Here is a 26,904-nt window from a genome sequence, read left to right as displayed (position 1 = left end):
CTCCTGTTCCGGACCAACGCCCCAATTTGAAGAGTTAGTTATATCTAGGAGCAACAACAGGTCGTCGCAGCAATGCCAAAAGTCGCTGTGTCTCGTCAACCTCGTCTGAGGCGGCGCATGGGCTAGTTTCTCATCTGCGCGGATATTCACCACAGGCCATTACGCATAAGACGGCGAAGAAAGAAAAGTGGCCCTTTTCGCTTTTCCCCGCCGTACTCTCCCCTTTTTTAAACCCAACACTCTCGCCTTTCCTCTATAGCCACTAATCTCCTTTGTCACCAGCCGCCTTTCATTATTGCCCTTGTGTCGTGCAATCCTACCGTTCTCGACATAAAAGTACGCTTTTACGATAGTCGCCCTTCTACTTCGTCTCGAAGCACCAATCGGAACTCATCATATCCATCCCTCACGACAGTCACCTACCGGCTTCTTCTATCGTGGCAGCCACCTACCAGTGGTACATGCCAGTGTTCCCAGGCCGCTAAGCCACCCGTTGCCTCTCACACCATTCTGCTCCACCCTTCATCTCCCTCCCTATAATCCCATACTTTGCCTCTCAGCGCTGCGTCTGATGCCCGAGTACACTGAAGCTTCGCCTTTAACTGCATGACGCGATAGCATTAAATGGTCCCTGTGAATTCCAACGCTGCCATTCACCAGACTGGCAGACATTTCTATGGTCCGAGTTACTACGGAGGGTGGCGGAGGGCAAGCGCAACCTTGTGTTTCTAGTTGGCCAATCCCAAATGGGATAGGGTGACCTGTAGTCGCCCTGTCACATATTGTCACGTAATAGTAAGAAGGCTGTAGGCACAATATAGGAGGCTTAAATTTCATTTCAATGGACTATTTATTGGACTGACTTGAGTCTTAATAGAGCTAGGCAATTCGACAGCGGCATAACAGCAAGAATGCTCGGCCGACATTCGAACTACAAATGCCCGTTGCATTCGTCAGCGCTGAATTAAATGTGTGCGAAGAGCCATGTAGATAACCGGCCAAAGGAACCTATAAACCTTGTTATTCGCTGCGATCACTCGGGAAAACTCTCGGCTCATATTGCGCTACGCAGAAATTAATAAAGCCGCGTCTAGCGACAATGAGCATGAACAAGGTCATTCCATGCGCTGCAACCACAGTAATAAGGCCGTACGCTGACGGCTGTTTAAAACAAGAACAAATAATGTTTTCAATGGTTCGCAGCATTATACAGGGTGGCCCCATGGACCCTCTTACGTTCCGTCAGTTACGCCGACTCTGCTCAAGCCAGGGCCCGCTTGCACAAACGATCTTAAGACTATCTTAGCTAAGTCCAGACTTAACTGCAGTCTTAAGGATAGGCCGTTAGCATGGCTGCTTAAGACTGGAGCCAAGACTGGGCTTCAGTCTTGACTTGAATAAGTCGCTTGCAAGATTACGACTCTAGTGCCGTCTTAGCTAAGACACAAGGACGGCAGGTACCTAAGTAGCGAAACAGGGGAAAGCAGGGACATGCTGGCCCCGTCCCAGCTTTGAGATGTAAACATTGCCATTCTTGCGTTGTGCTAGATCCGTGCCGTTGCTTTTTTGCGACTTAAGATTGTGTCATGAGGTAAAACGACTAACGTGGTTGCTGAGGGTGTTCGTGGAAGCTACTCTGGTGAACCCGGGCCGAGCCGAAGTGAGCAACGAAGATTGCAGTCGGGTGTTTTGCTGTTTGGCCTGTGCGCTCACTAGTTCGTTTTTTCCTCTGTCAGCATTCGTTCTCCAGCAGTCTATTTCTCTGCAACTGTTGAAATCACTGGTTCTGCGTTTCGGCATCCGGCTGCAAGCTTACGAAGCATTTGGGCCCCTTTCGCGGCACAGTAAGGCAGCCAAGCACATCGTTAATCAGTGAGCGTTCAGTGAAAAGAAAGAAAAAAAATAGAATGTGCGATAAAATCGTCCTTGTGACTAAGTGCGTCTCCGGTGATGGCCGAAGAGCTTCCGCGTCCAACGCGCATGCTGTGATGTGTAATTTTATTCGACGTATGTGTGTGTGCGCGCTTATATGTGCGCGCTGTGCACCGTGTGCATACGTCTCGTGGCGAAGTGATGAGTTGTGCGCGTGATCACGCCTGTGTCACGTCTGTGGTCGTCGGTGGCTTTAATGCAATGCTGTGCTCTCTACATGCCTCCATTTTACTGGCTCCGTACTGTAAACGACCGGTGATCAGCACAAACTTTCGTCCTTGGGTCGTGTTTGTGTTCGCAAAGCATTTGGGCTGCGATTGGCGTGAATTGCAGTAACATTCGCGCTGCAATTAACGCACAAATGGCAAGAAAGGTTTTATGAAGTTGGATGTGAGGAAAAATCGGGAAGAGACACGCACAGACCACGTTTTCACTAGTTGCTGCTATCGCAGCATTTTCCTTTATTTTATTTTATTCCTTTATTTTTGCAATGTGCGCCACAGATGTGCTACCGTTTCCCCCCCCCCCCCCTTTAGTACAGATATGCTCTTTGTATGAAGATTGGGAAAGACTCAACCTTGCTATTATCTTTGTTTTTGCTGGCCGTATTTTTACCTTTTGACATAATAGGAATTGCGGATATGGTGTGTTGCACTGCAGAAAACAGTCTAGTTTGATAGCTAACAAGGGGTATATTCATTACCTGTGTTGCTTGATGTTGATTAAATATAGTAAGCTTGACAGACAGGACTTTTTGTGTGGCACATGTCTTCAAAAATCGGAACAGCTGTCAGACGATTAGGTGGTGCTCCACATTTGTGAACAGGGCATACACATGCATACACATAGCGCATGCACATAAAACATCAAGTGCTTAAGCGACTCTTACTAAGCGGTGTCAATGACAGGACTTGTTGCCGCTTGGCTGGAATACCAAGCACTCATGCATCAATTGTAGTCGCAACAAGTCATTGCTAGACATTTGGTCATTACAAGTCATTTTATTCATTTCTAATCAATTGCAATTACAGGTCGTCGGTACACACGTGGGTCATCACAAGTCATAACCTCTAATAATCAATATCACTATCATTTTTCCTTTCACCTGTTCTCATATGACAGACACTTCCCGGTGACCGGTCCGCCGCTCACCTACTGAAAATTAACAAATCGACTATGTCTTCATTCAAGCACCCATTTAGTGCTGTCTGTACATCCTCTGCCCATACATTTGGAGAACATGATTTTTTTGTTTACAGGATTTAGCATGTCAAGTTTTAAGCAATGTCATAGTCAGGATGTGCACAAGCTTACTGTGCCTTTTTTTTAACATACACTGGGATTGCCCAGTGCACGGCCAGCTTTGTGTTTAGTCACCATCGAAACGCAGACACCAAGGCAGAATCGAAGTAGGGTTCTCCAAATCTAACAGTCAAGTTCCATAAACTGGGCCACTGCGTTGTGCTGAGACATTAGTACCCATAGGCCGCCGAGCTGCAAGCTGTGATGTGAATAATGTAATTTAGGGCCTAGGAACAACACAAAGGCTTGGTAATGAGAAATTATTGAGTCTGAAAACAAGGCAACTAACGAAGGAAACTGTTTATTTTGCAAGAGGAAATTACTGAGAAAAATTATTCTTGAAAAAAAAAAAAAAAACTCATAAGCAACAGGCATGCAAATGCTTGCTGGGCACTGGCCTTATTAGACAGTGACCAACTAGCATGAGTCTCTTGCTGCTGGCTGAAAACATTTTGCATGCACTTGCACAATGACATCGGCAAAGATGTTCATAGAACGGCTGAAAAAAGGAAACATGCAGTAGACTGAAATCAGTGACCCCCCCCCCAACAGTCTTAATAATAACTGTCAGCATTTCCAAACAAGGACCACTGAATAGGAATGTTGCATGTTTATGTAATTTTATTTAATATTTAATGTATTTAATAAAAATTGCATTGTAATATTCTAAATGTTACACAGGTACCTCTTGAAAAATTCAGTGTACTATGCATCACATTGTGAAATACAAAACAGCAATTTAATAATAATATTATTATAATATACTTTATTTTTCCTTTAATACAAGGAAAGGAACAGCCGCTAAAAAGCTGCTTCGAAGAGCAGCTTGACGCCCCGGCTGCCCCTGTATGTGATGGCATTCAACAGCAGAGAAGTCACGCTTACACAATGAATAAATAATGAATGAAGAAATAATTAGATTACAAAAAAGCACAAGGTAAATTAGGAAAAATGCATGAAAATAATACAGAGACATGCTGCACAATAGAACACTTAATTTAAAAATATGTATTCATAGAACATTTTACAGATTAATTTAATGGGAGGAAGAGAGAAATCTTGACCACTATAAGGGAATTATTGATTTAATATGGTAGAAAGCCTGAAGCGAAGCATCTGCTTGACATAGTTCGTCCGGCATGCTGTAACATGCCAATGCTCCGGGTTACGGGTGTCGTATGTGTGTGTTGTCTTGAAGCGCTGCTATGAGTGTTAGTGTGTTGTCCTTTTTATTGATGTCTTGTTTATATAATCACAGAAGCCTGTAGGTATACAAAGATGTTACTTTACCCATTTTTAGCTGCTTAAATATTGGTCCTGTATGTTCGAGGTAAGAAGCTTTAGCAATATTTCTTATTGTACGTTTTTCTGCTGTTGTTGTTGCCCATACTAGCAAGGAGTAGTTCAGAACTGACGAAAAGAGTGAATTATAAAGCATAATGTTAATGTTAAGTGGAAATGCTGGGAAACGTTGGCGTAGAGAACCTATTGTGTGTGGTAGTTTGTTGACTAAATATTCTATGTGAACTTCCCATGTCATGTGCCCTGAGAAGTACACGCCTAACGTTTTCACAGAGAGCAATTTCTGTTTTAGTGCCACTGAGTGTATTGATAAAGCTCGATTGCTTTATTTGTGGGATGGAAGAGTACTGCTTTTGTTTTATTGTCAGTGAGTTTTAGACTGTTTTGACACGCTCAGTGTTCAGTTTTTTTCCAAGGTTATGTTAGCCCGACTGGATAGCTCTATGCCCGAGTGACAGAGAAAAACAGACTTGTATCATCAGCGTAAATGTGTTTTGCGGATGAATCTATGGAAACAAGATCATTACTGTAGAGAATAAAAAGAAGGGGGCCTAAAAGACTGCTTTACGGTATTTCTCTGTATACCATATTGGTGGGCATGTCCCCCCCCCCCTTTTTTTTCCCTGAAGTTTCGTTTAAACCCAGCCAAACACCCCATTAAATTTGTAGCATCCCATCTACTTTCAAATAATAGGTTAACCATTGTCAATATGAGCTGCTAGTGCACATGCAGTTAAAGAATCACAGTGTTCAGATATTAGCGAGGACAAAGAACATACTTTCATTAACAGTATTTAACGTCCCTTATGAAATCAGGTACGAAGGAGAGTGCATAAATATGTCAACAACCATTTATTGGTGCTGGGTGTTGCGACCGTGACCTACTTTGTCTGCTGTAATCATTAAAGGTATTGAAAACCTCTGCCCGGAGGCTGAAAACCACTGAAAACCTCATGCCTGGAGGCTTTGTAGGAGGCTTTCACTTAACAGCAAAAGCAAAGATTAAGATGCTAGACAAGTGACGATACTGCACTTATAGAGCTGACGTGACGAACAGTATGCAATTTTGTTCTGCTGTACCACAATCGAGCTATTTCTCTGCTGAAATATTAAAATTTTTGTAAGCAGGAATGTGTTGGAACAAAATGCTTTCAAACTTGGCATATTGCAATCATTACACTCAATTCTTGGCCTTTTGTGATTCACATGAATATTTCAATGATGACCATTTGGAAGTGAAGTGCGGCATAGCACAACCACAAGGAAATGTGTACAAACAATTAATATATCATGATGCAGAATCTTAGCAAAATAGCCTGTTGTGCACATTGTTTCCATGCACTCAGCCTGCTCAATAACCTAAAGAAAAACTAAGCAATTTAAAAAGATCATGAGCCTTAAAGGGTTGAATGTTGAAGGATTGTAGTTTGTCATGTAAAATATTGTGATGCTACTATCTGAAAAAGCCTGAGTTAACGGCAAATAAAGATGAGACGGTTTTCAGCGTTCTGTACGTCGTAGTGCAACTAAGGTGCGGTTCGTGTAACACTGACAAAAATTCGAATAGTTCAGGCTTATTAACAATACTGCGGGCATTAACATTTAGCAGATTGAGTTCCTTATTGAATATTTGTCAATGGTCTTTATCGCATGAGCTGCCACGAGTGCTGCTCAGCTTAACACGACTGTTAGTTTCCATGTTCCAGGTATAGGCTACACCATTTACTGTCAGTTTGTCACGGATAAGTTTAACTTTTGTGCCTGCGTCTTTAGCGTCTTTTGCTGATTGCCACAGTAGCTTTCAAAGTAACATAATACATAAATAAATAACGCATAAAGGACAAGCCTTGGTTCAGAGCTGGATTTTGCTACAGCACATTTATATCGTGGTAATGCAGCCTGAGAAAAAGGTCTTCGAGACATGGGACAGAATATTCAAGGGAGTTGGAAACATCTCTCACATTCTTGGCAAACACATAACGTACCTGCCTGCAGCAACAGGTAGTATCAGTATTCAAAACACATTGCTCACATTGGATACAGGAGTATGAGTACGTGAACTCTGTGGGATAATGAAAGGGTTCCAAAAGTTGCATATGCAGTAATACATTTTAAACAGTGTATTGATACTTTGCAATAAATGAATGCAATTGCCTTTTTAATTGCATAAACACTTTGCAAACATCTGCATTCTTGTGAATCACACTTTAAAAGCAGGCCGGTCAGGACTCCACCAATTGTCTCCACGAAAGTGAGTGCTTAAATATGCTGGAGCCTGATACAGCAACTTTTAAGGTTTGCTAGATATGTTAGAAGTCCATTGGCAGCTGCAGCTTCACATGTGTTGACACTGATTGTTTCGGCACCACACAAAGCTGACAAGGCTGACACCAACAGCACAGGTGCAACGGGTCTCACTTCTCTAGCGGCACTGTGAACATCCAAGTTGCACACACTGAACACATAGTGCTGACACCAAGCACACATGAGCAATCAAAACGATCTGCAGCTGGTCTCACTTCTGGTGACGCTGTGAAGGGCTCCACACAATAAGCACGCAGCGTTGACACCAAAAGCAGCGGGGACGTATAAACATCCAACCATCAACGAGCTACTTGCGAGCTGCTACCTGAGATGGCAGAACAAGCGCTGTTTGAACAGCGCAAAATCACTGAAGCACTAATGCGAAGACGATCAGTTGGTTTGTGCACGCTCTCAGATGCAGCCCAGCACTAGGATCTTGAAGAGAGTGCAATGGATGGCGCCCACGACACGTTGGAAGCCTCCCAAAGCTTTGATGTATTCACGCCAGGCCCATCCTCCGGAGAATGACGGCTAGAAACAAGACGTACGTGTTTCACTTGTGACACATGTTTCAATTGCTCTTGATTTGGAACCTACATGTAGCGGTACGAACGCATGTTTGAGCTGCACGCCCCATTTTACACACTGAGCGGAAAGAAAGAGGCGATTAGCAAGCGAGACTCATGCGAGGTTTGAAACCGGCAGCTCGTGCCGCATTTAGCCGTATAGTCACACCACTAAAGGCCCCCGTGGGATATACGGTGCCAGTACACACAACAGGGAAAACGAAAAAAAAAGAAATATGTGCGTCGCAACAACTACGACGACAAATACGGTAACCAAGAAATGGGTTCGGAAACGCACCATCAATTATTCTGCATCGCCCGGTATCATAGCACAAACAAAACGGTGATCAAGAGCATCACTACGTTTCGCGTACTATTATTTTTTTTTTACTGCATTCACCGTTTAATACAGGAGAGACGTATCATAGCAAAGCACCCGCGCAAAAGAATGGCGAAAATGTTCAAGCTCACCTCAAGCCGACGAAGCCAGCGCGACTCGCATGGCAGTCCAAAGAGCAACGGAAGAACGTCGACACAAGTTCCCAGTCACTAAACAACTCCGAGAGGACGCGCGTCACCTCTGCATCAACACGAAGGGGTACAGAAAAACTTAGTTGCACGTTTTCCACGCTCGAAGGGGTCTATCATGTGTATCCAGCCGTAGCAGCCGCACTGCAGCCATTTTGAATCTTAATAAAGTTCGCAGTTAAGACTGCCTGAACGCTGTCTTTAAGCTCCGTCTTAACCGCGCACTGAAAGTTTTGTGCAAGCGACTTAAGCCGTAGGGAAATCTAAGCTAAGAACGCTGGCCATAGGGACATACAGAGCCAACCGAGATAGACTTGATGCCTGCACAAAGCCTATGAACGAGCTGGACAGTCACGACGTTTGCCGCAATATTTCACCGAGAGGTGGCAACGCCTTAGAAGTAGCGCTTGGCTTGACGCTCATATGCGCGTTTTTGTTTTTGTTTTAACCCTTGCCTTTCTTGCGTTGTTTTGTCAAATAAGGATGTGCGCGCCGCTTCTCGGCAGCTTTACAAAATAACTGAAACTGCACTAAATCCCGTCGTCATGTTTTGGGAGGCCGTAAAACTAAATAGATGGTCACTCGTTGTGTGTTGATCGGCGTGGTGTGCGTTCGCTCACGTTTTCTCGTTCGTCGAATGCCTGCGGAGCGTCAGTATCGCGTGCTGCCCGTTGCAGATCTCCACTTGTGTCGTGAAAGTGCTTTCAGGGACAGGAAATATCCCTGCAAGTTTGAGCTGCAGCTGCGATCTCGCTTCGGCAGGGTCAGCATCCGTTAACCGAGCCCGACTCATCGCAGTCATGCGGTAACTTCATACTGCCTGGTGCTTCTGGCGTTGAAGTTTTTGCTACCGGCGGTTTTCTCATAAAGGCTAGTGAACCGGTCGGCGCGGACGAGTCGACGCAAGCCGGGCAGTAAGAAGAGTCGTTGTCGCACTGAAACGGAACGCCGCAGCCTGGACACGGTAAGAGCAGCCGTTGTCATTTCACCCATTTTGCCTATTGTGATGTTTCTTGACCAGTAGAGTCAAGGCAGGAAGAAATAGAAGAAAGTGCTTAAATCGTGTACCTTTATTTAGCGGTTGTTGTGATATACAGGGCCCATAGCGGACGTTAGCAACAGCGAAGCAATATTTTCAGAAACGTTTATTTTTTTCACCTATTACGGTTAAGCGTTTATTGCCTTGATCGAGCACAACGGTACCGATTGCGCACCTTGACGGGGTTTGCATCATGCAGGGTCTACGACAAGCTTTTTTTTTTTTTTCTGTTTTTTTTTTTTTTTAAGGCTTGCCATGTGGCATAGAATGAGGCTGTCTTTTAACTTAAAGGGAATCATGCAGTCTATTTTATTCAAGGAATCGGAGCAAGCTCCGGCTCTTAATTTATCCATTAGCCACAAGTGTAAATGTTCCTCCTGTGTAGCCGACAGCCGATCCAACTTCTTGTAGTCGTCTTATTCTTGACGGCTGCATTCCTGGGCATGTCCATAAAATGTGGCGAAGATCCATCTAGGCAGCTGGCCTTGGACACTTAGGGCATGTGCTCTGCACTGCATCCTCTTCAGAGCCTCATCGGCACGTCACCGATGGAGTAAGGGACGACAAGTCTTGCTACGCAATAGCATCAGCATGGAATTCAATCTCGGTTTTGTGCCGCCACATGATTACCTGCAACTGTAACTGATGAATATGCGCACCAGAAGTGATACAGGTTTCCTGCTTTACAGCTGGCCATCCCAGGATGAGCTGCCGGGCTGCATGAGCGACTTCTGTGCTGCTGGATGTTTCCCTGGCATCGTGGGCACCATCGATGCCACTCATGTCAAGATCCAGGCCCATGAGCTGTACGAGGGAGCGTACATATAAATAGGCATTTCTACCACTCCATCTTCGTGCAGCTTGCAGTGGACAGCAAGTGCCAGATCCTCGATGTGGTCGCAAAGTGGCCCGGTGGCACATATGACGCACGAGTGCTCACACACAGCGCCCTCGCTCAGCTCTTCAAACCGGGCACTTACACCGGCATCCTGCTGCAGTGGCTATCCATGCAGACTTTGGCTCCAGAATGCGGACATGTGCGGCAAAAAGCGATACAGTGCAGCTCACGGCACCACCAGAGCAGTGATTGAAAGGTAGGTGCGCAGCACATTCTAAATATTGGATTGCATGATATCCCGGGCACTGACCGGTTGTGGATGTCCGTGTTGTTCGAACAGCTTGGTACAGTTGCAAGTGTTGTTGAGCGAACAATGTATGCTAAAAGAAATTAACTTTGATGTCGCAATTGTTTACTAGTTAAATAACACTGCAGTCAAATAACTTTGGCCAAGCCTGTGGGGGGGGGGGGAGCTTTTCAGCAAACAAACAAATTATGGTTGGGTGTCAGTCGAGTTATATTTGTTGAATGACACATATCAATATTACTTAGCAATTAGATTTGTTCAAAAATCATAGCATTATTTTGTCATTTGAGCATGATATATATTTCCTTAAATGAAGGTATCGAAATATTTGCATTCATTAATGATGCAAGGGTATTTACTGCATTACATTTCACCGGACACGTTTACAGGTTGTGTGATAGCCTGGAAGAACAAATGCTCAAAACATACATTCCATGTACAGCATATTACGAAGCTGTCAGTTCCATAAACCACAGGTTACTCAGAGCAGATGTGGCGTTATTTGAAATGCATCATGATGGAGAGAAAATTTTTATTATTCTGCATATGCATTCACTTTGACTGCAGCAACTTGCGTTACGCGCGTCACCAACTTTATAGTGGCATTGCATAGCCCACTCACGATGATTTTTTTTTTTTTGTTTTTTTGTAGGACAATAGGGCAGCTGAAACGCTGCTTCCATTCCCTCCATGATCAGCAGCACATGTCACTGGACCATGTGTGGACCAGCATCATGACGAGGTGCTAACTCCACAACGTGTCCCAGGAGTATGCGTGCAGCATAGGCAAGCAAATGGAAGTGCAAGATGAAGTGTCTGTACATGCTTATCCTCACTGTGGTTATAGATTTATTCTGCGCGAAGGCATGGTGCAGCAAGATTTCTCCTGCTTTAAGTACAGTTATGTGAAATGAATTATGCCTGTGCTAGTCACTGAGATTAATGTTTTCACTGGGTGACTTCTCATGACCGGATAACTATGCAAATGTGCTTATTTCACTATGTGCTACGTCAGTCTTGTATTGACATCCTGAAGCCTACGCAAGAGTGTGCATTGAAGTATTTGCTGTTGAGCTGTTTAGCATTGCAGTACATATAGAGCATAACAGATGGAGCATAAACATCTTTTTACTTCATTTTGGTTGTAACGTCCAATTCGAGACATGTAAACAGGAGATTATATTTGAGCACTAGCTTAATGTCTACCTGCAGTGGAGTTACAGTGGTTAGGGTGCTCAACTACTGCACCCGAAGATGAAGGATTGAATCCTGGCCATGGTGGCCACATTTCGATGGAGACAAAAACATAGGCGCCCGTCTGCTGTGCAATGTCAGTGATTGTTAAAAGATCCGAGGTGGTCGAAATTTTCCTACCTCTCCACTACTGCATCTCTCATAGCTTGAGTCACTGTGGGATGTTAAGCCCAATAAATGAAACCAAGCATAACCTTAACATCGGTTACACCAAGAGTAGGTTCAGTGTGGTAAAGTATGGTACTTAACAGATTACAGATATGTTTTTAAGCTGTGAATTTTTTATTTTAATACCTACAATATATATTTTGTTACAGTCTGTGCAGTAAATTGTTAAACATGCAATATGTTTTTCCATCACTCAAAGATTGCCATTTTGTCAAATACTTGCATGGCATCAGAGTGCAATGGTAAACTCTGGGAGACTTGGTGAATGTATGCAAAAGTAGAAGCGCGGGCTACCATATTGTGGTCGGTGCTCACAGCCCCAGATTTTGTATAAATTGTCTCGTATGGCATCCATGGCAGCAATGCTCGGACGAGCCATGTGGCATAAAAATAAAATGCAAACTACCTGCTCAAAGTGTAACGAGTAATTTTGCCATCAACTTTCAGTGATCACACCTTTATTATTGGCAGTGCTTACATTGCAATTACAGTTGCGACAACTGAAGAGTATATATAGGGCCACAGAAAACTGTCTTATTATTTGCAGGTACAATATTCAACAACATTTTGGTTAACCTTGTATTAGAATGTTTATAGCCTTTTGTAGCACTCCTCACCCACCATGATTCAAATCATGTGCATGTTTTGTTGTGTCAAGTTTTTATGTCAACTAAGCTTTTCTGCATTATACTCTTGCAAGTGCTTCAAAAGTATTAATTCCACCCTTTGAGACCAATACCTGTAACCATTACAAACTGTTGTTTGTTATTTATTCTCTGCTGCTCACTATGTAGCGTGACCTGCAGAACAAATATCAGCATGTCTGGTGTGTGTAAGGCATCTACAACTGTCATTTTGTACTTTTCTCAAGTATATGTTGTTTTGCTTGTATGATAATATTTCTTGCCAATGTGGGCCACCATTTCCTCAATTGTATGCTGCGAGAACAGTATATGCAAATGATTTTGCTCAATGTCGTGCTGGTGCTGGTCACATGCTTGCATTAAATCACCTCAAGGGCTACTGATCTTGCATATCTGTATATGGTTGCAATACCATTCGTAACCTGTGCACATCCAACACCCAGAACAGGCGAAAATTATATGACTGGAAGAAAAGTACCTGGTCGTTTTTGTTCATCTGCAGGAAAAAACGGTGAGAGCAAATGCTGTGGTTGCACAAGTATACCACATTACTGTCATGGTGGCAACTGCTGTAGTCATATGAACAGCTGTATTTGTCAACAATACTGTAACATATTTGTGTTCATTTGTGTTTCAGAAATTGGGGTGTGGAGTACTGACATTTTTATATACAAATCGAGTACATTTGTGGGGAAGAATGCATTAGAATAAATATTCTACAAACTAGTGCAAAAATAATAAAAATTAATAAAAATAAAATTTTGTCATTTTTGCCTAACATTTGCACATGACTGATATTGTGCATAGGCATACACCGAAACTAAAAGTACATTACAAATGTTACACAGCTTTGGACATACAATTTTTTTTCAATAAGGCCCTGCATAAAACTAGTGGGAGCTGTCATATCGTGGCAGAATGCAGTAAACTTCCATACACCTATATCAGCCTTTAAGGATCCAGAAAAATCTGCGCTTTATAAGAAAGCATTATTTATTTAAGGGGCCTGAATAAATTGACAGAAACCATTTGTACCTGACGTGCACTTGCGCGATTTTGTCTGCTTTTTAAATGAAAGCGTATTGAGAACGACGTTATTATCGGTTTTCGTAAAGCGCTTTATTGGGCACACCGTCGCAATGGCCCTCTTTACGAAACGGCCCCGTCGCGTTTTGAGAATACTTCACTGTATGGTCCACGCGATCACGGTGAAGCGTGGAAGCTTTCAAAGTAAGGTGATTGAGAAATTAACGGTATATTTGGTGTTTTTACACTAGTCACAAATTCAAATCAACTTTTCGGAAGACGGATAGATTAACAAGCATATTTCAATCGTATAGATTTTTTCGCGAAGCCGCTCTAAAACGAAAACCGCATATCTTGAAGTTCGTCAATACGTCCCCGTTTTCTATTCAGGGGTGTTGCAGGCATGTGTTCCAACCTGTGCCGCTGCTAAGCGCAAGTTATTCTTTTAGTGCTATTGCGGTCCGTTTTGTATACCGCTGGTAAATAGGTTTACAGGCAATGTTCCGAGCGACGAGCCTGTGCCAGCAGTGGGTAAGGAAACCGTGTCGAAGAAAGGATGTGGTGACGGCTCCAAAAATTGGAATGTGTGAGCGTGGCACCTAGTGAGGCGTTTTCTAAAAACGGAATAATATTTAATATTGGATTGATATTGGTGAATGAGCGACTCGAGTTTCGCGTCAAGATAAAATGCATGAATGGTGAATCTTGTGTCGAGATAAAACGCACGATCCGTGAATGAGCGACCTTTAGAGAGGTCGAAATTCGGTGAGCCTTCCAATACGGCATCTTTTGTCACAACCTGATTTTAGGTCACATTTGCGGCGCACATAACCTCAATTGTAGCTGCAGTGCGTAGAGTGCTCTAAAATTGTGGGAGACAACTCTCAGCTTTTGATAGCTGTTAGGACAGCGTCTAAATGTAACTGGTCGATTCCTATAATATGCCTCAGTAGCAATTCAACCGGCACTGACGTCAGCACAATACTTGCTTTTGAGGACTGCAGTTAATTAAAGCTCCCTAAAAGCGCTGCTACGTACAAGTTTGATATCTGCGGCCTGTCTGCCCCCCCCCCCCCCTCCCCCCCCACCTCACCTCACACACCAGCACCAGTACGCGCACGTACTTACACTGCTTACCCAAATGCATATAACCGCTGCTCTAGGAGGCTTTTTGAAGTCATCCCGAAAACGTGTTGTGGAAGGGCGTGGCGCGTTCCTGTAGGCATTTTATGAGAGGAAAAAAAAAATACCCAAGCAAAGACGTGGTAATTAATCAAAATGAGGCAAATGCTTGAGAAAAACTAGCGGCTTAACATTTTAATTGTCATTGCTAGAATGAATATCATTCTGATTGCAAATGAAGCACGCACGACGGCTACGGCTTCTGCTCCTTAAGACGTGAACGTCGCGTCATATGCATGCGAAGTTGAGCTCTGTTTTAGACAGCAACGACTGCAGCACGCTTTAACGTGCGCTCGCATCATGCCCCCTAAGAGATTAGACATGCAGAAAAAATCGACTTTGGAGGCGGCCTTGCTTAGCTGCTCATCGCTAGAGTCCCAACTGGCCCTGGCCAACGGGCAATGGTGATAGCTTTGTCCAGTGGCCTCCCATACTAGGCATTCCACTCATGCAAAGGACCCTTGACCTGCACTCTTTCTTTTTTTTTTCTTCAATAAAGTTTTTCACCCTCACCACGCCGTGACACGGCGCGTTCCCTAAGCAGGGGCCAAGATTTCCCATGTATAGGTACCCGCTGTCCTCAAACTAGGTATCCACTGCCTCTATGGGTATGTTAAGACAGCCCTGAATAACTTCGGTCTTGAAAAAGTCTGGTCTTACTAAAGACACTGTTTAAGTCTCGACTTAGCGCGGACTTTATCGTGCAAGCGGGCCCAGGAATGGGTACGTAAGAGCTGAGCTCTAAAACCCACCGCTATACAAGACTGTATCGAGGTGGCGTTTCTTCACATTTACATCAATACTGCATGTCAGATAACCACGGGGAACATGTCATTTTAAAAAGTAGGGTTTTGAGATAAAATAACAAACTTGTATCATAACGAAGACGGTACTGGCAGATGACATGAAACTTGGGAGAGTGGTTTAATACTAGCGTAAAAAGCTTAAATTAGCTAATCAATTTTCCTATTGTAGCTGCTAGGCCTTCACTTGAAACCATGCTACAGTGGCTAGAAAACATACAAGCAAATCATAACTATACATACGGAAATTTTTAATTTCCCATTGTTACTGCAGAAGCCTCAGAATGACGCCTGTCTAAACGCATATACATGACGCACGAAGGCGGCGGATAACGCGCAGTCCCGCCTACGGTGTGACATAGCTCAAAGCAAAAGAATGTCACTCCTTTCTTTGTTTTCCAGGCTCGATGGGGGACGCGACGCTTCCGATCCAACAGGAACCTGAGAGCTGGACGCTCTCGCTTTGCATCCGGCCGAGCCCTTCGATTCGGCTGGACGGACGACATTATTCATCCCTCCATTCCCGCAACAGCAGATACATTTCTGCGCATCTCCTAATTGATATAAAATTCTGGAAGGCCCGTTAAATTCTCTAATTGCAACTTTGTGCGAAAATAAATTGTCCATTACCCAATTTTAACTATTGCCGTTCTTTCGAACAATTTATCATTCGCGCCAATGCCGTCGTTATGATCACACGGGAATCGCCATTGCGTATAAAAAAAGCTTTAATTATGTGCAGTTCATTACACCTAACCCTTCATTTGCAGAATTATCGCGCAACCTCGCCGCTCAGTCCTCCGTCTATGTTGATAAAAGGCCGCACTGAATCAGTGCTACCTGGTAATTAATCCTGGCTAGGCCCGATTTCTCCAGGGTTCTTTTTTAGAATCGATTCAGTTCACTGATATCAAACTGAGGTATGCTCCACCAGGATGTCATCGAAATTACAGGGCATTTAAAACCAGCCTGCTTCGTCCTGCTCCCTTCGTCTTTGTTTGTGTTACTAATGTTTTGCACACTCGACCAGATGATCCATCTACAGCGCAAACGACAGGACAGAGCCGAAGGAGGGACACCACACAGCGCTGTGTGGTGTCCCTCCTTCGGCTCTGTCCTGTCGTTTACGCTGCAGTTATGGATCATCAAAAACACCAACTCGCCCAACAAATGCTTTTGTCGACCAGATGGCAATGCTCTTGTGCTTTAATTTCGTGTCCTTTCACTTCGACACACCTCAGAGGTACAGCAATCTTACTGCTCGAACGGCACGTCTGTGTCGTTAACAAGGGTTCCGCCAATTTCTTAAGTTCACATTGACTTTTTAAACCTGTGTCTTGCTTTATTTCTGGTTGGGCTTCGGTGTGCGCGTGGCGTCAGCACGGTGCAAATTGCCATATCTAGTGATGGCAATAGATACAGCGAGCAATATGGCGACGCAGTGGCTGCAAAGGTGTGCTGCCTGGTGAAACACGTGCATGTATGGTGACGTACGTAGAAGGTTCGCGGCAGGTGGTAAGCGCAGGTGGCGCTCAGCAGGCTGGAGACCACCATAAGGAAGGCGCCCAAGGTGAAGGCGAACGCCGACGTCGACAGGAGCAGCATGGCGTGGCTCGCCGCCGGACAGCGCCAAGGGGTCGTCCTTAGGCACAGTATCGTGCCACCCACCTGCAAACGCGAGTTCGGACGAACTAAAATTAGGTGCGGGCAAACACAACAGCATCAGTCGCCCACAAGGGCGTACTGCATGCACTATGTGGCCGCGTGGACAGTGTCCCATGCCTACGGAAAGCTGTGCTTCCTTTCTTCAGTTCAGAAAAATGTGGCATGTTTTGCGCGTCACAGGCTCAAAGTTACGCATTCCTAAGGTCGGTTCAGCCTGACATTGTTTCGCCTTTGTCTCTTTCCCAAGGTTTATCTTCATAACTACGTTACAGCAACTTCATATCAGCGCCAAAGTATCGTTTTTCAAGAGTTGATCACCAGCACAAAGTGCACGTTAGTAATTCCCACACAAAAACGTTTTATTATTCGTTTATGCCACGTACATCAAATGACTGGAACCACCTTCCCACAGAGACTGTGTAAATAACAGATTTCGATCTTTTTCGCCAGTCACTGCATTTTTGCTTCGTGATCTGATTTAGTTTTCTTTACAAGTAACTCGTTTATTCTTTTTTTTTTCATGACCAAGTTTGGTCGTACTTACATGGTGTCCTAATTAATGGCTCAAAATTTTGCGCTGCTTTCATTATGGTATCAACAGGTTTGATAATGTTTATATGGCGTTCTATGGTTAACTTTCCGAAAAATTTGTATTGTGTTTTTGTTTTCTGAATCTGCCGCTGTTTGTTAAGTTATTATTTATGTAACCCTACTGCCCTCTATAATACCTAGGCGATTGAGACTATAGGAAATAAGTAAATAAACTGAAGTTAAAGTTTTAACTTTAGTCAAAAAAATTCCAGATACCAGAAATCTTTAGCATCGTCTCCCGTATTAATGCCGTCAGCTAACTGCTGTCGACACCACTTGCTGCAGACTGTCATTTGGAACTGAGGCAATAGTAGCGCAGCGCGAACTATGCAGAAAATGATGCACCAACGTACTGGTTATACTGATGAGTTAAACGCGAAGACCATTAGAAACGCTGCAGCTGACAACAAAGTTTTCCGTGATCACTGCAGACCCTGCATTGAAGAAATGCGTAAACCTGAGCGTTCCTGTGTTGTGCGCGAGATGTGTCAGCGGGATTCTGCGAGTGACAGATTCTGAACCTTTCCTTTCCGTTAAACCAATTAGGCGACACTTATTGTTTGCCTACTTAACGCACACCAACCATTTGTCACTTGCACACCTTCTCTTGGCGCTTTATCTGCTGATGTCACTCGTTTTCCGATATACCAACTAGTTCCTCTTTTACAGCTCCGACCAAGTCACGCCCGTACGAAGCCCGCCTCCATGGCCATACAATGCTTACGCATTAAAAACGTCTTTCAGGTATCTCAGCCGGCTCAGAGTAACTGCGCAGTGCTTTGAACCTACTGCTTTACAACCTGCAGGACATAGGACTTTATACGAACTTAGCCTTTGAGCCTCCTGGAAATTCATTCACCATAAGCCCTGGGCGCACATTTTCTCGTTGCTGATTTTTGCAGTATCTGCAGCCACCTTTCGTATTCACCCAAAGATGTGCAGCTCGCAGTGCACGCTCCTAAATGCTGACCTCTGCGACTACTCTTTCCTGAGAATGATACTTCTTGAAGTCTAACATCACCTCTAAGTGGATTTTTATTTACAAAATAGATGTGGGGAGGGCCAAGTAGAAAGTTAACATCAATTCCTTGGAGAACCTTGAAAATTACATTTATAAGGCATGCGAAAAGAATAAGGCGCCGTACTTTGCAAAAGGCTACGCGAAAAGGCTAAGTTCGCAGGAATTTAGGACACGTGCTGGTCATGTGACAAGCCTGAGTGAGAACATTAGGAACGATCCACAACCTCCTATAACAGCCAAAAAATGAACTATAATATCCTGCCAGAAGAGTGGTAGAGCCGCTTGTACTGCCGCGAAGAAAAACCAAGCTTACTATATTTTGCCGCTTATCATACTTTGCCCGAACGCCGGATCATTTACAAATTACAGCATTATCCTTGGCTTCAGGACAAAGACAATGGCTTAGAAAAGAGCTAAGCAGGACAAAATCCATTGTTGACACGTGCGTCTTCTTTTGCAGAATATTTAAGCTAATTTCTTTTCGTTTCAGTGGCCCACAAGGGGGTCTTCCCCGAACGAAGCGAAATGCGATGACTTACTGCTCCAACAAATGTTCAATACATAGTTTGCTGCCCAGACGCACCTGTATGTGGCAATAGCGCTTACTAGCTCAAGGAGATCCAAGAGTCCGTGGGGCCTGTGTCCATAGCCGTGCAAGCCAATGCTGAAAACGGGCCGCCTTCGGATGCCCATCGTCGGAGGCAGTATCCAGTATTGCACTAAAGGAAAGAAATGTATACATAAATACAAAGCCGCCAATACTCGCACCTTTCTTGCTCAATTTTCAGCGATTGTCTGGCGATACAAAAAGCTCTTCGCGTTGTTTGCACGTTTTTTGACGTCACTGCGTGGAGAGTGATGTTGCAGTACTTGACTAAACATCACAAGGGAATCGCGTAATGGACAATGTCACCGAGGTTTTCTTACAAAAAAAAGACGGCATCGCCAACATTAAGTAACTTCTCTTGCAAGCAGATCCAGTTGTACAGAAGAAATTAAGACATGTTCTACCTTAGACACCTTCCGTGGAATTCTAGAAGCCTAAAACCATCTCACAGCTTTGATAAATTTTCAGAAAATAAACCGCAATATCTTAAAAGAAAACAGAAGGAAGGAAGAGCGGGCACACGCGAGGGCTGACCATCAAATGATTGCAGTTATTGCTTGAGATCGTAAATACACACGACAGATGCGCACAGCAGAGTAAAGGGGAAGCAGTACTAAAACTTTAGGCACCAGGCTTTAGGAATCAGGACTTAAGATTCGCCAGCTCGTTGCGGGAAAATGAAACTGGTGGTTTTCAGGCGCATACATAAAGCCGCTTGTCCTCCGTATGAACTTATTAGCCCAACATATTAAAACCGTACAAAATTAATTATTTCAGACAGGAAAGATTATTCAGTCCTCTCCAAAAATAGCGTAATTTTCGCACATAAGCTTTTCTTGCCTGTTTCCTCATATTCTTGCCGGCGGAGGCGGACAATAGGTGCTGTCAAAAAGAAATATTAATCTACATGGACCGTATACGGTGTCCTTGCCGGCGCACTTTGTCGCCTATCTTTTTGTAAGTTTGTCTTTTTTTTACTTTGTCCTTACCCTTTACCATTTTTTTACCCACGGCAGGCCACTACCACCACCCTAGTTGCTTGAGCCTAGAAGCGTAGCTTGGCTAGAGAACGCGCTGCTGGCCAAGCCAAGAACACAGGGTGATCGTGTATCTTCTATGAGTCGCTATATGAGGCTTACTTGATGCGGGCTATATATGGATGCGCAAAATTCTAGTCGAGAATAGCCGAGGATCAGTACCGTGTCAAGGGGGTAGAGGCTGAGCAACTGGCAATGATTAAGAACGTTATCAATACCTGTGAAATATTGATTTTTTAAGGATTGACTGTGAACAGCTTATACCGGTTTTCATTGGGCGAACAAGAGCACTTTTAGCTGCACTAAAAGTGCTCTCGCGAGTTTCAGCGTCTACCAGTGATCAAACAGGAGCAGTAGCGTTGTGTTCTATTGGCAGATAAGGTGCGCGTTTGGCGTCTCGGGAGCAGCCGAGAGCAGTCCTCGGTGCTCCGTCGCCAGCGGCGGAGTACAGGGAGAGCCATGGAATGGGGAAAACGGAGAAAGTCACGTGACCTTTTTGATGTCACTTCTGGCACGGCCGGTCTCGAAGGAGAGCGCGCGCGCTCTCTCCCTCGGGACCGGCCGCGGGCAGGACCGTCGAGAAAAATGGCGGAAGACAGCAGCGGTGGCGTTCGGCCGGCAGATACGGGCAACGCAAGCGCGGGGGAAGTTCGATCACATGACGCCTGACATCACGCGCTCTGCCTCGGTACACTGCTCTCCGAGCAGCGTGAATGTTTCGTTGTAGAGACGAGAACGCGCGTCCCCAGTGGTCTCGTGCGCTGCTCTGGCTGCTCGTTGCTCTTGCTCCTGTTCGCCCAATGAAAACCGGTATTAGAATCAACGTTTTATGGGGGAAGTAACCTGATGCCGCACGATCGCGCTTATTTCGCATGCTAGCAAGGTAATGTTAAAAATCCTTCAAGGTAGTCTGCAGCAGTATGTGGATCGGGAGCTTCCGGACGTGCAAGCTGGGTTTCGCAAGGGCAGAGGAACTAGAGACCAAATTGCCAACCTTCGCTGGATCATGGAAAAAGCGAGAGAGTTCCAGAAACCCATCTACTTCTGCTTTATTGATTATGCGAAAGCGTTTGGCTGCGTAGATCACAGCAGATTATGGCAAGCTCTCCAAGAGATGGGAGTTCCAATTCACCTCATCTGTCTCCTCAGGAACCTGTATGAAGGGCAAGAGGCCACAGTCAGAACTGGGCATGGTCTTACTGATTGGTTTCCGATTGAGAAAGGAGTGAGTCAAGGCTGCATACTGTCGCCCTGCCTATATAACCTATATGCAGAGTGCATCATGAGGAAGGCAGGTCTGGACGAGTCTTCAGCTGGAGTGAAGATTGCTGGAAAACGTATCAACAACCTTAGATATGCGGATGATACCACTTTAATGGCAGAAAGTGAAGTGGGACTCAAGAGACTTCTGATGCGCGTACAAGACGAGAGTGAGAAGTTTGGGCTTAAACTGAACATTAAAAAGACAAAGATCGTGGCGTCTTGCCCTTTAAAGTCCTGGAGCATCAAGGGACAAGAAGTGGAAGCTGTGACAGATTTTCTCTTCTTGGGCTCCAAGATTACCCCGGAAGGAGACTGCAGCCATGAAATTAGGAGACGCCTGCTTCTGGGAAAGAGAACTATGGTTAGCCTTGACCGCCTAGTAAAGAGCAGAGACATTAGTCTGCCAACCAAGATCCGTATAACTCGTGCTATGGTCTTTCCAGTTGTGATGTATGGATGCGAGAGTTGGACTGTGAGAAAGGCTGACCGCTGACGAATTGACGCGTTTGAATTGTGGTGTTGGCGAAGACTCTTGAGAGTTCCTTGGACTGCCAGAAGATCAACTAAGTCGATATTGTCGACCATAAACCCTTACTGCTCATTGAAGGGTCAAATTCTAAAGTTAAAGCTCAGCTACTTTGGTCATCTGATTAGAAGAGAGGAGTAGCTGGAGAAATATTTGATGTAGGGAAAGGTTGAAGGTCATCGGAGAAGGGATAGGCAGCGAACTCAATGGTTAGATAGCATCCTCAAGGCGCTGCAGATCAAGTTATGTGATGTTAGGAAGATAGTGAGAGATCGGAAAGCGTGGCGTGACGTGGTCCATAGGCTCACGAAGAGTCGGACACGACTGAACTGACGACTGAACTGAACTGAACCTGATGCCATTGTTAAAGCCGCGATTATAGCAGCTCATTCTTCCAGTAACTGCCTCTGTTCTATTGCGTATAAGGTAATACGCTGCTGAGCAGTGTGCGAGCCCAAAAATGCTCGCAGGGGTATAATGCTGATGAGTAACACTGGTTAGCAGTGACAGCACTGCCGTCGTATTAGATACTGCGTCAAATACCTTGCTGGGTAATGTTCCTCATCTTGACTCCGGTGCAGCTGGCCGACAAATATCGTCTTCTTCCTCATCGTCTCTTGAGCCTACAGAGTTACGGTTGCTAATACGCCGCAAATTTGTGTATATCTGCCCAACTACACGACAGGTATGCTTTTTAATTAGGTTCAAAATTTTCAAGCTTTAAAAATTGTCGTTCAGTTTTTGTTTTTATTCAGTTCTACCATATTAATTGATACATATTTGTCTCTGTATTTAGTGTATAGTTTTTAATACCTCCTAATTGTGCTTGAAATACCGATAATCTCGCGGAAGAAATCAGGTGCTCCAGAAAGGTGTGCTGGGTGGACAGCCCTCCTCTTCATGAAGTCTTGGAGCCGCCACTAAGCACAGTCATCAGCTCGCATTCAATTTATTTACTGTATTTGTCTCGCCTCATTCGCCCCCCTCCATGGGTACGTGTTGTGTTCCTAACGAACAGCTGCAACAGCAATGTTGTTCGTGGGCCAAATATCAGGCTATCGTATCGTATCGTATCAGCAGAGGGCGGCAGAAAGTTAGGTGGGTGGATGAGGTTAAGAAGTTCGCAGGGGTCAAGTGGGTGCAGCTAGCACAGGACCGGGTTAATTGGAGGAATATTGAAGAGGTCTTAACCATGCAGTGGATATAGTCAGGATGATGATGATGATGATCGTGCTGGTAATATTCTGCCTCATGTAAGTCTCCGAACGACTGTTTGAGGCGATGCATGAACCACACGGGTAGATTATATTGCAACCAGCGCGAAGACGACGACGCAGCCAGTGGCTCGAGGCGAAGACATAGATATAGATACAACTACGACCTTTGTTGCTTTTGGAGAGGCGCACTTTACGACTATGTCTGGGTTTACTAAAATCAGTTTACAAGGCAATCCTGTATTTAGAGGCCCGTGTATGAGATTTAACTCTCGTTTTCAGCTTCTTACTGTGCTAACCTTTTTACGAACTCTTGAGCCTCTGGCTGGAGTGGCTTCTCCCATTTATACTGCACATCAAGCTCAGTTTTTGGATAATCATTTGCCGCCGTATAAGCAACCACAATTTGTGTTTACTCAGTCATTACTGTCCAAAGTTGCCGTTTCGTGTTGGCACTTTTCAAGCTACTTCTGCACTGTTCTTTGACCAGTCGTTGCCATATAATGCAAAGCAGTTGGCAACTACTGTAATAAATGGCCACCTGGAAGATTATCTATTGCAGTATCCACTGCACGTAGCTATTTTCACAGATGCCTCACAACAGAATGAAAAAGCAGTAATAGGTACTTATTCCCAGACACTCAAAAAGAGTTTCTCTGTACGAATCCCTGATTACACGCCAATATTTAAAGCGGCATTGCTTGCACTTCGTTCGGCCCTTCAAACATTTCCCTGTAAAGTTACTCACGTAATTTTACTCTCTGACTGCCTGTCAGTCATAGCAGCGCTAAAAAACCTTTTGAAATAAACCGTGATGTTTTTCCTTCCCTTACATTTACAAGAAGTGCGTTTTCGGAGTGTTCCGGGGCACTGCGGCATTACTTCTAATATAATGGCCGATTACTTAGCGAATTGAGCTCTCAATGGGCCAAAGGCCGGTGTTGCCCCGAACATTATTTTTCTAACTATATCCCGTTTGAGCGGTTTGAAATATAGCAATCCTTGAGCCATGGGCCACGCCTTGAGACTACGAATTTCGGACATTTAAATTTTCATTGGAATGTCCGGTATTGTAACTCGAGACAATGTGAGGTCTCCATGATGCTCATGCGTTGTAGAATTTCTTGCCTCAATCTTTATTTATGTCGTTGTGTATTCCTGCCGTCGAGTTTTTGTGCGTCATGTGATGACCTGAAAACCACTTAGAATTATGTCCTCTCCTGCCACAGGTATGCTACACAGAGAAGAAATTATATAGGAATTCCTCTCGCTCGCCTAGGACTGCCGTTTACAGTTCCTGTCCTCATTTTCTTTGGTGCAATTGTCAAAGGATATGCCCTAAAACCGGAGTGTGATTTACTCCATAGCTACAATCAAGCTAATGGAAAATTTTCCTGTTAACTGTGATGTGTCTGAATTCTACTTAAAAATTTAAATTGCATTTTTTAATCCTTCTTTCATTGATTTCTTTTCTTATCACGTCAAAGCTTTTCCAAATTATTTCAGCAACACAAATTTTAATTAATAAGTTATCTACCATACAGACTAAATCGACATTATGAATTCTATTCATACAACTGCAATGATCTCTGGCCACTCCCCCACTGTAGATACATGCCATATGCACCGAGGGAGAAGCAGACCTAGAAATGCAGCTTAGACCACAACAGCTTAGACCATTGTGACCAGGTGCTGACTGGTTTTTTCCAATTTCTGATTGTGACGTTTTCTTTCCTATCTTGGAGGGTGTTTTTTTTTGTAATTTGAGGCAGATGTCGACATCTTTTTCCGGCCAGGGGACTTCACACTGGTCAGCCAGCCTTCCCATAGACGACCTTCCCCTGAACGCTTTCTTTTGGGTTGGCATCAGCAGCGTTCCTGATGCATTCGTCCCTTCGGATGACGGTATCATTAAGTGGAACAACCCTGGTTGAGTGCAAGCTGCGTTGACGGGGATATCACCACGTTTATGCACATCTCTCACGTCCACCTGTTCAATTTTAACCAGCCAAAGGACGAGACACAGGGAAGAACAGGACAGGACAAGGCTGGTGGACAAGGTGGACGAGAAAAGGTTCCCTGTGTCTCTTCCTTTGGCTGGTTAAAAATGAACCCTTGCCAACTTGCCCGGTCGTCAGCCTTGTTGAAATCCACCTGTTCGCCCCAGAAGGCATTTTCTGCAGATCAGCGGACCAGGCCTATTTGAAGGACTTACTCAAGTGTTCAACATTTGGAAATCACTCGATGAGAGCTTTTATTTCCCCGCACTTGGCATGTTCTAACAGAATAGGGCAGGGAGTCGACTCGAGGCTAAGTCCTTCAGAGACCCTTGAGAAGCTCTCTCCTGCATGGGTGGTTTCAGTCCATCGTTGTAACCGTGTAATTGATGGAATTGAAACACCAATATAGTCAGTTATTGCAACATTTGCCAGAACAACATATCCATCAGAAATGAAGGCGTGGCCCCGGCCTACTCTTCAGGGCTGACCAGTTTTTCTGTCAATCCCTGCAATGTCAGAATTAATTGCTAAAGGTTTGGACACATCGCAAACATCATCATCATCAGCAGCAGCAGCAGCAGCAGCAGCAGCAGCTTGACTATACCCACTGCAGGGCGAAGGCCTCTCCCATATTTCTCCTATTAACCCGGTTCTGTGCTAGCTGCATCCACTTGACCCCTACAAACTTCTTAACCTCATCCACCCACCTAACTTTCTGCCGCCCCCTGCTACATTTTCCTTCCCTTGGAATCCAGTTTGCTACCCTAAGCGACCATCGGTTATCCTCTCTTCGCACTACATGTTCTGCCCATGCCCATTTCTTCTTCTTGATTTCCACTAGAATGTCAGTAGCTTGAGTTATTTCTCTCACCCAGTCTGCACGCTTCCTATCTCCTAATGTTACGCCTACCATTTTTCGTTCAATAGCCCTCTGCGTTGTCCTCAACTTAAGTAGAACCCTTTTGGTTGGCCTCCACGTTTCAGCCCCGTAGGTGAGTACAAGTAAGATGCAACTGTTGTATACTTTCCTCTTGTGCGATACCGGTAAGCTGCTAGTCATATTCTGAGAGTGCTTGCCAAATGCGCTCCATCCAAATCTTGTTCTTCTTGTTATTCCCTTTTCGTGGTCCGGATCTGCGGTTACTACCTGTCCTAAGTAGACACATTCGCCTACTACTTCCAGTGCTTCGCTACCTAACGTAAACTGCGGTTTCTTCCTGAGGCTGTTGAACATTACCTTAGTCTTCTGCATATTGATTTTCAAGCCTACCTTTCTACTTTTCTTGTCTAAGTCATGAATAAATATTTGCAGTTCATCCCCCGAGTTACTTAGCACGGTACTTGCAATCAGATTACTGAGGTATTCTCCATCTACCCTTATCCCTAACTGCTCCCATTCCAAGTCTCTGAATACTTCCTCTAAGCAAACTGTGAAGAGTACTGGGGAGGTCGTGTCTCCTTGCCTAACACCTTTCTTTATGGGAATTTTGTTACTTTCTTTATGCAGAACTATGGTTGCTGTGCAGCCACTATATATATCTTCCAGCACTTTCACGTACGGCTTGTCTACCCCCAGATTTCGCAATGCCTCCGAAATCAAATACTTTTTCATAATTAATGAATGCTATGTATAAGGGTTGATTATATTCCGAGCCTTTTTCTATCACCTGGTTGATGGTATGGATTTGATCGATAGTAGAGTACCGTTTCCGAAAACCTGCTTGATCGTTTGCTTGATTGCAGTCTGAGGTTGTCCTGATTGTATTAGCGACTACCTTAGTAAAT

The 26,904-nt window shown here is 44.5% G+C and overlaps 1 protein-coding gene and 1 long non-coding RNA gene across 2 annotated transcripts in view; one reads left to right on the top strand and one right to left on the bottom strand.

Moving 5' to 3' along the window:
• LOC146178004 (uncharacterized) overlaps window positions 1-22,470 on the bottom strand; it is a 38,088-nt gene extending 15,618 nt beyond the window's left edge. Inside the window, exons 1-3 of the mRNA XM_084581665.1 lie at window positions 22,449-22,470; window positions 19,079-19,191; window positions 16,690-16,863 (exon numbers count right to left, since the gene is read on the bottom strand). Of these exons, the coding sequence (XP_084437791.1) occupies window positions 16,690-16,863; window positions 19,079-19,191; window positions 22,449-22,470 (309 nt within the window). The remainder of the gene's footprint in view (window positions 1-16,689; window positions 16,864-19,078; window positions 19,192-22,448) is intronic.
• On the top strand, window positions 8,160-11,860 carry LOC146178005 (uncharacterized). The gene is made up of 3 exons (XR_014701129.1): window positions 8,160-8,898; window positions 9,663-10,067; window positions 10,771-11,860. It is a non-coding gene; the product is annotated as an uncharacterized LOC146178005 (long non-coding RNA).
• Window positions 22,471-26,904: the final 4,434 nt, after the last annotated feature.

The sequence above is a fragment of the Amblyomma maculatum genome, chromosome 10 (assembly GCF_055883805.1).
Source record: "Amblyomma maculatum isolate TAMU_Amacu chromosome 10, ASM5588380v1, whole genome shotgun sequence".
Lineage (NCBI taxonomy): Eukaryota > Metazoa > Arthropoda > Arachnida > Ixodida > Ixodidae > Amblyomma > Amblyomma maculatum.
This window is presented reverse-complemented; position numbering and strand designations above follow the sequence as displayed.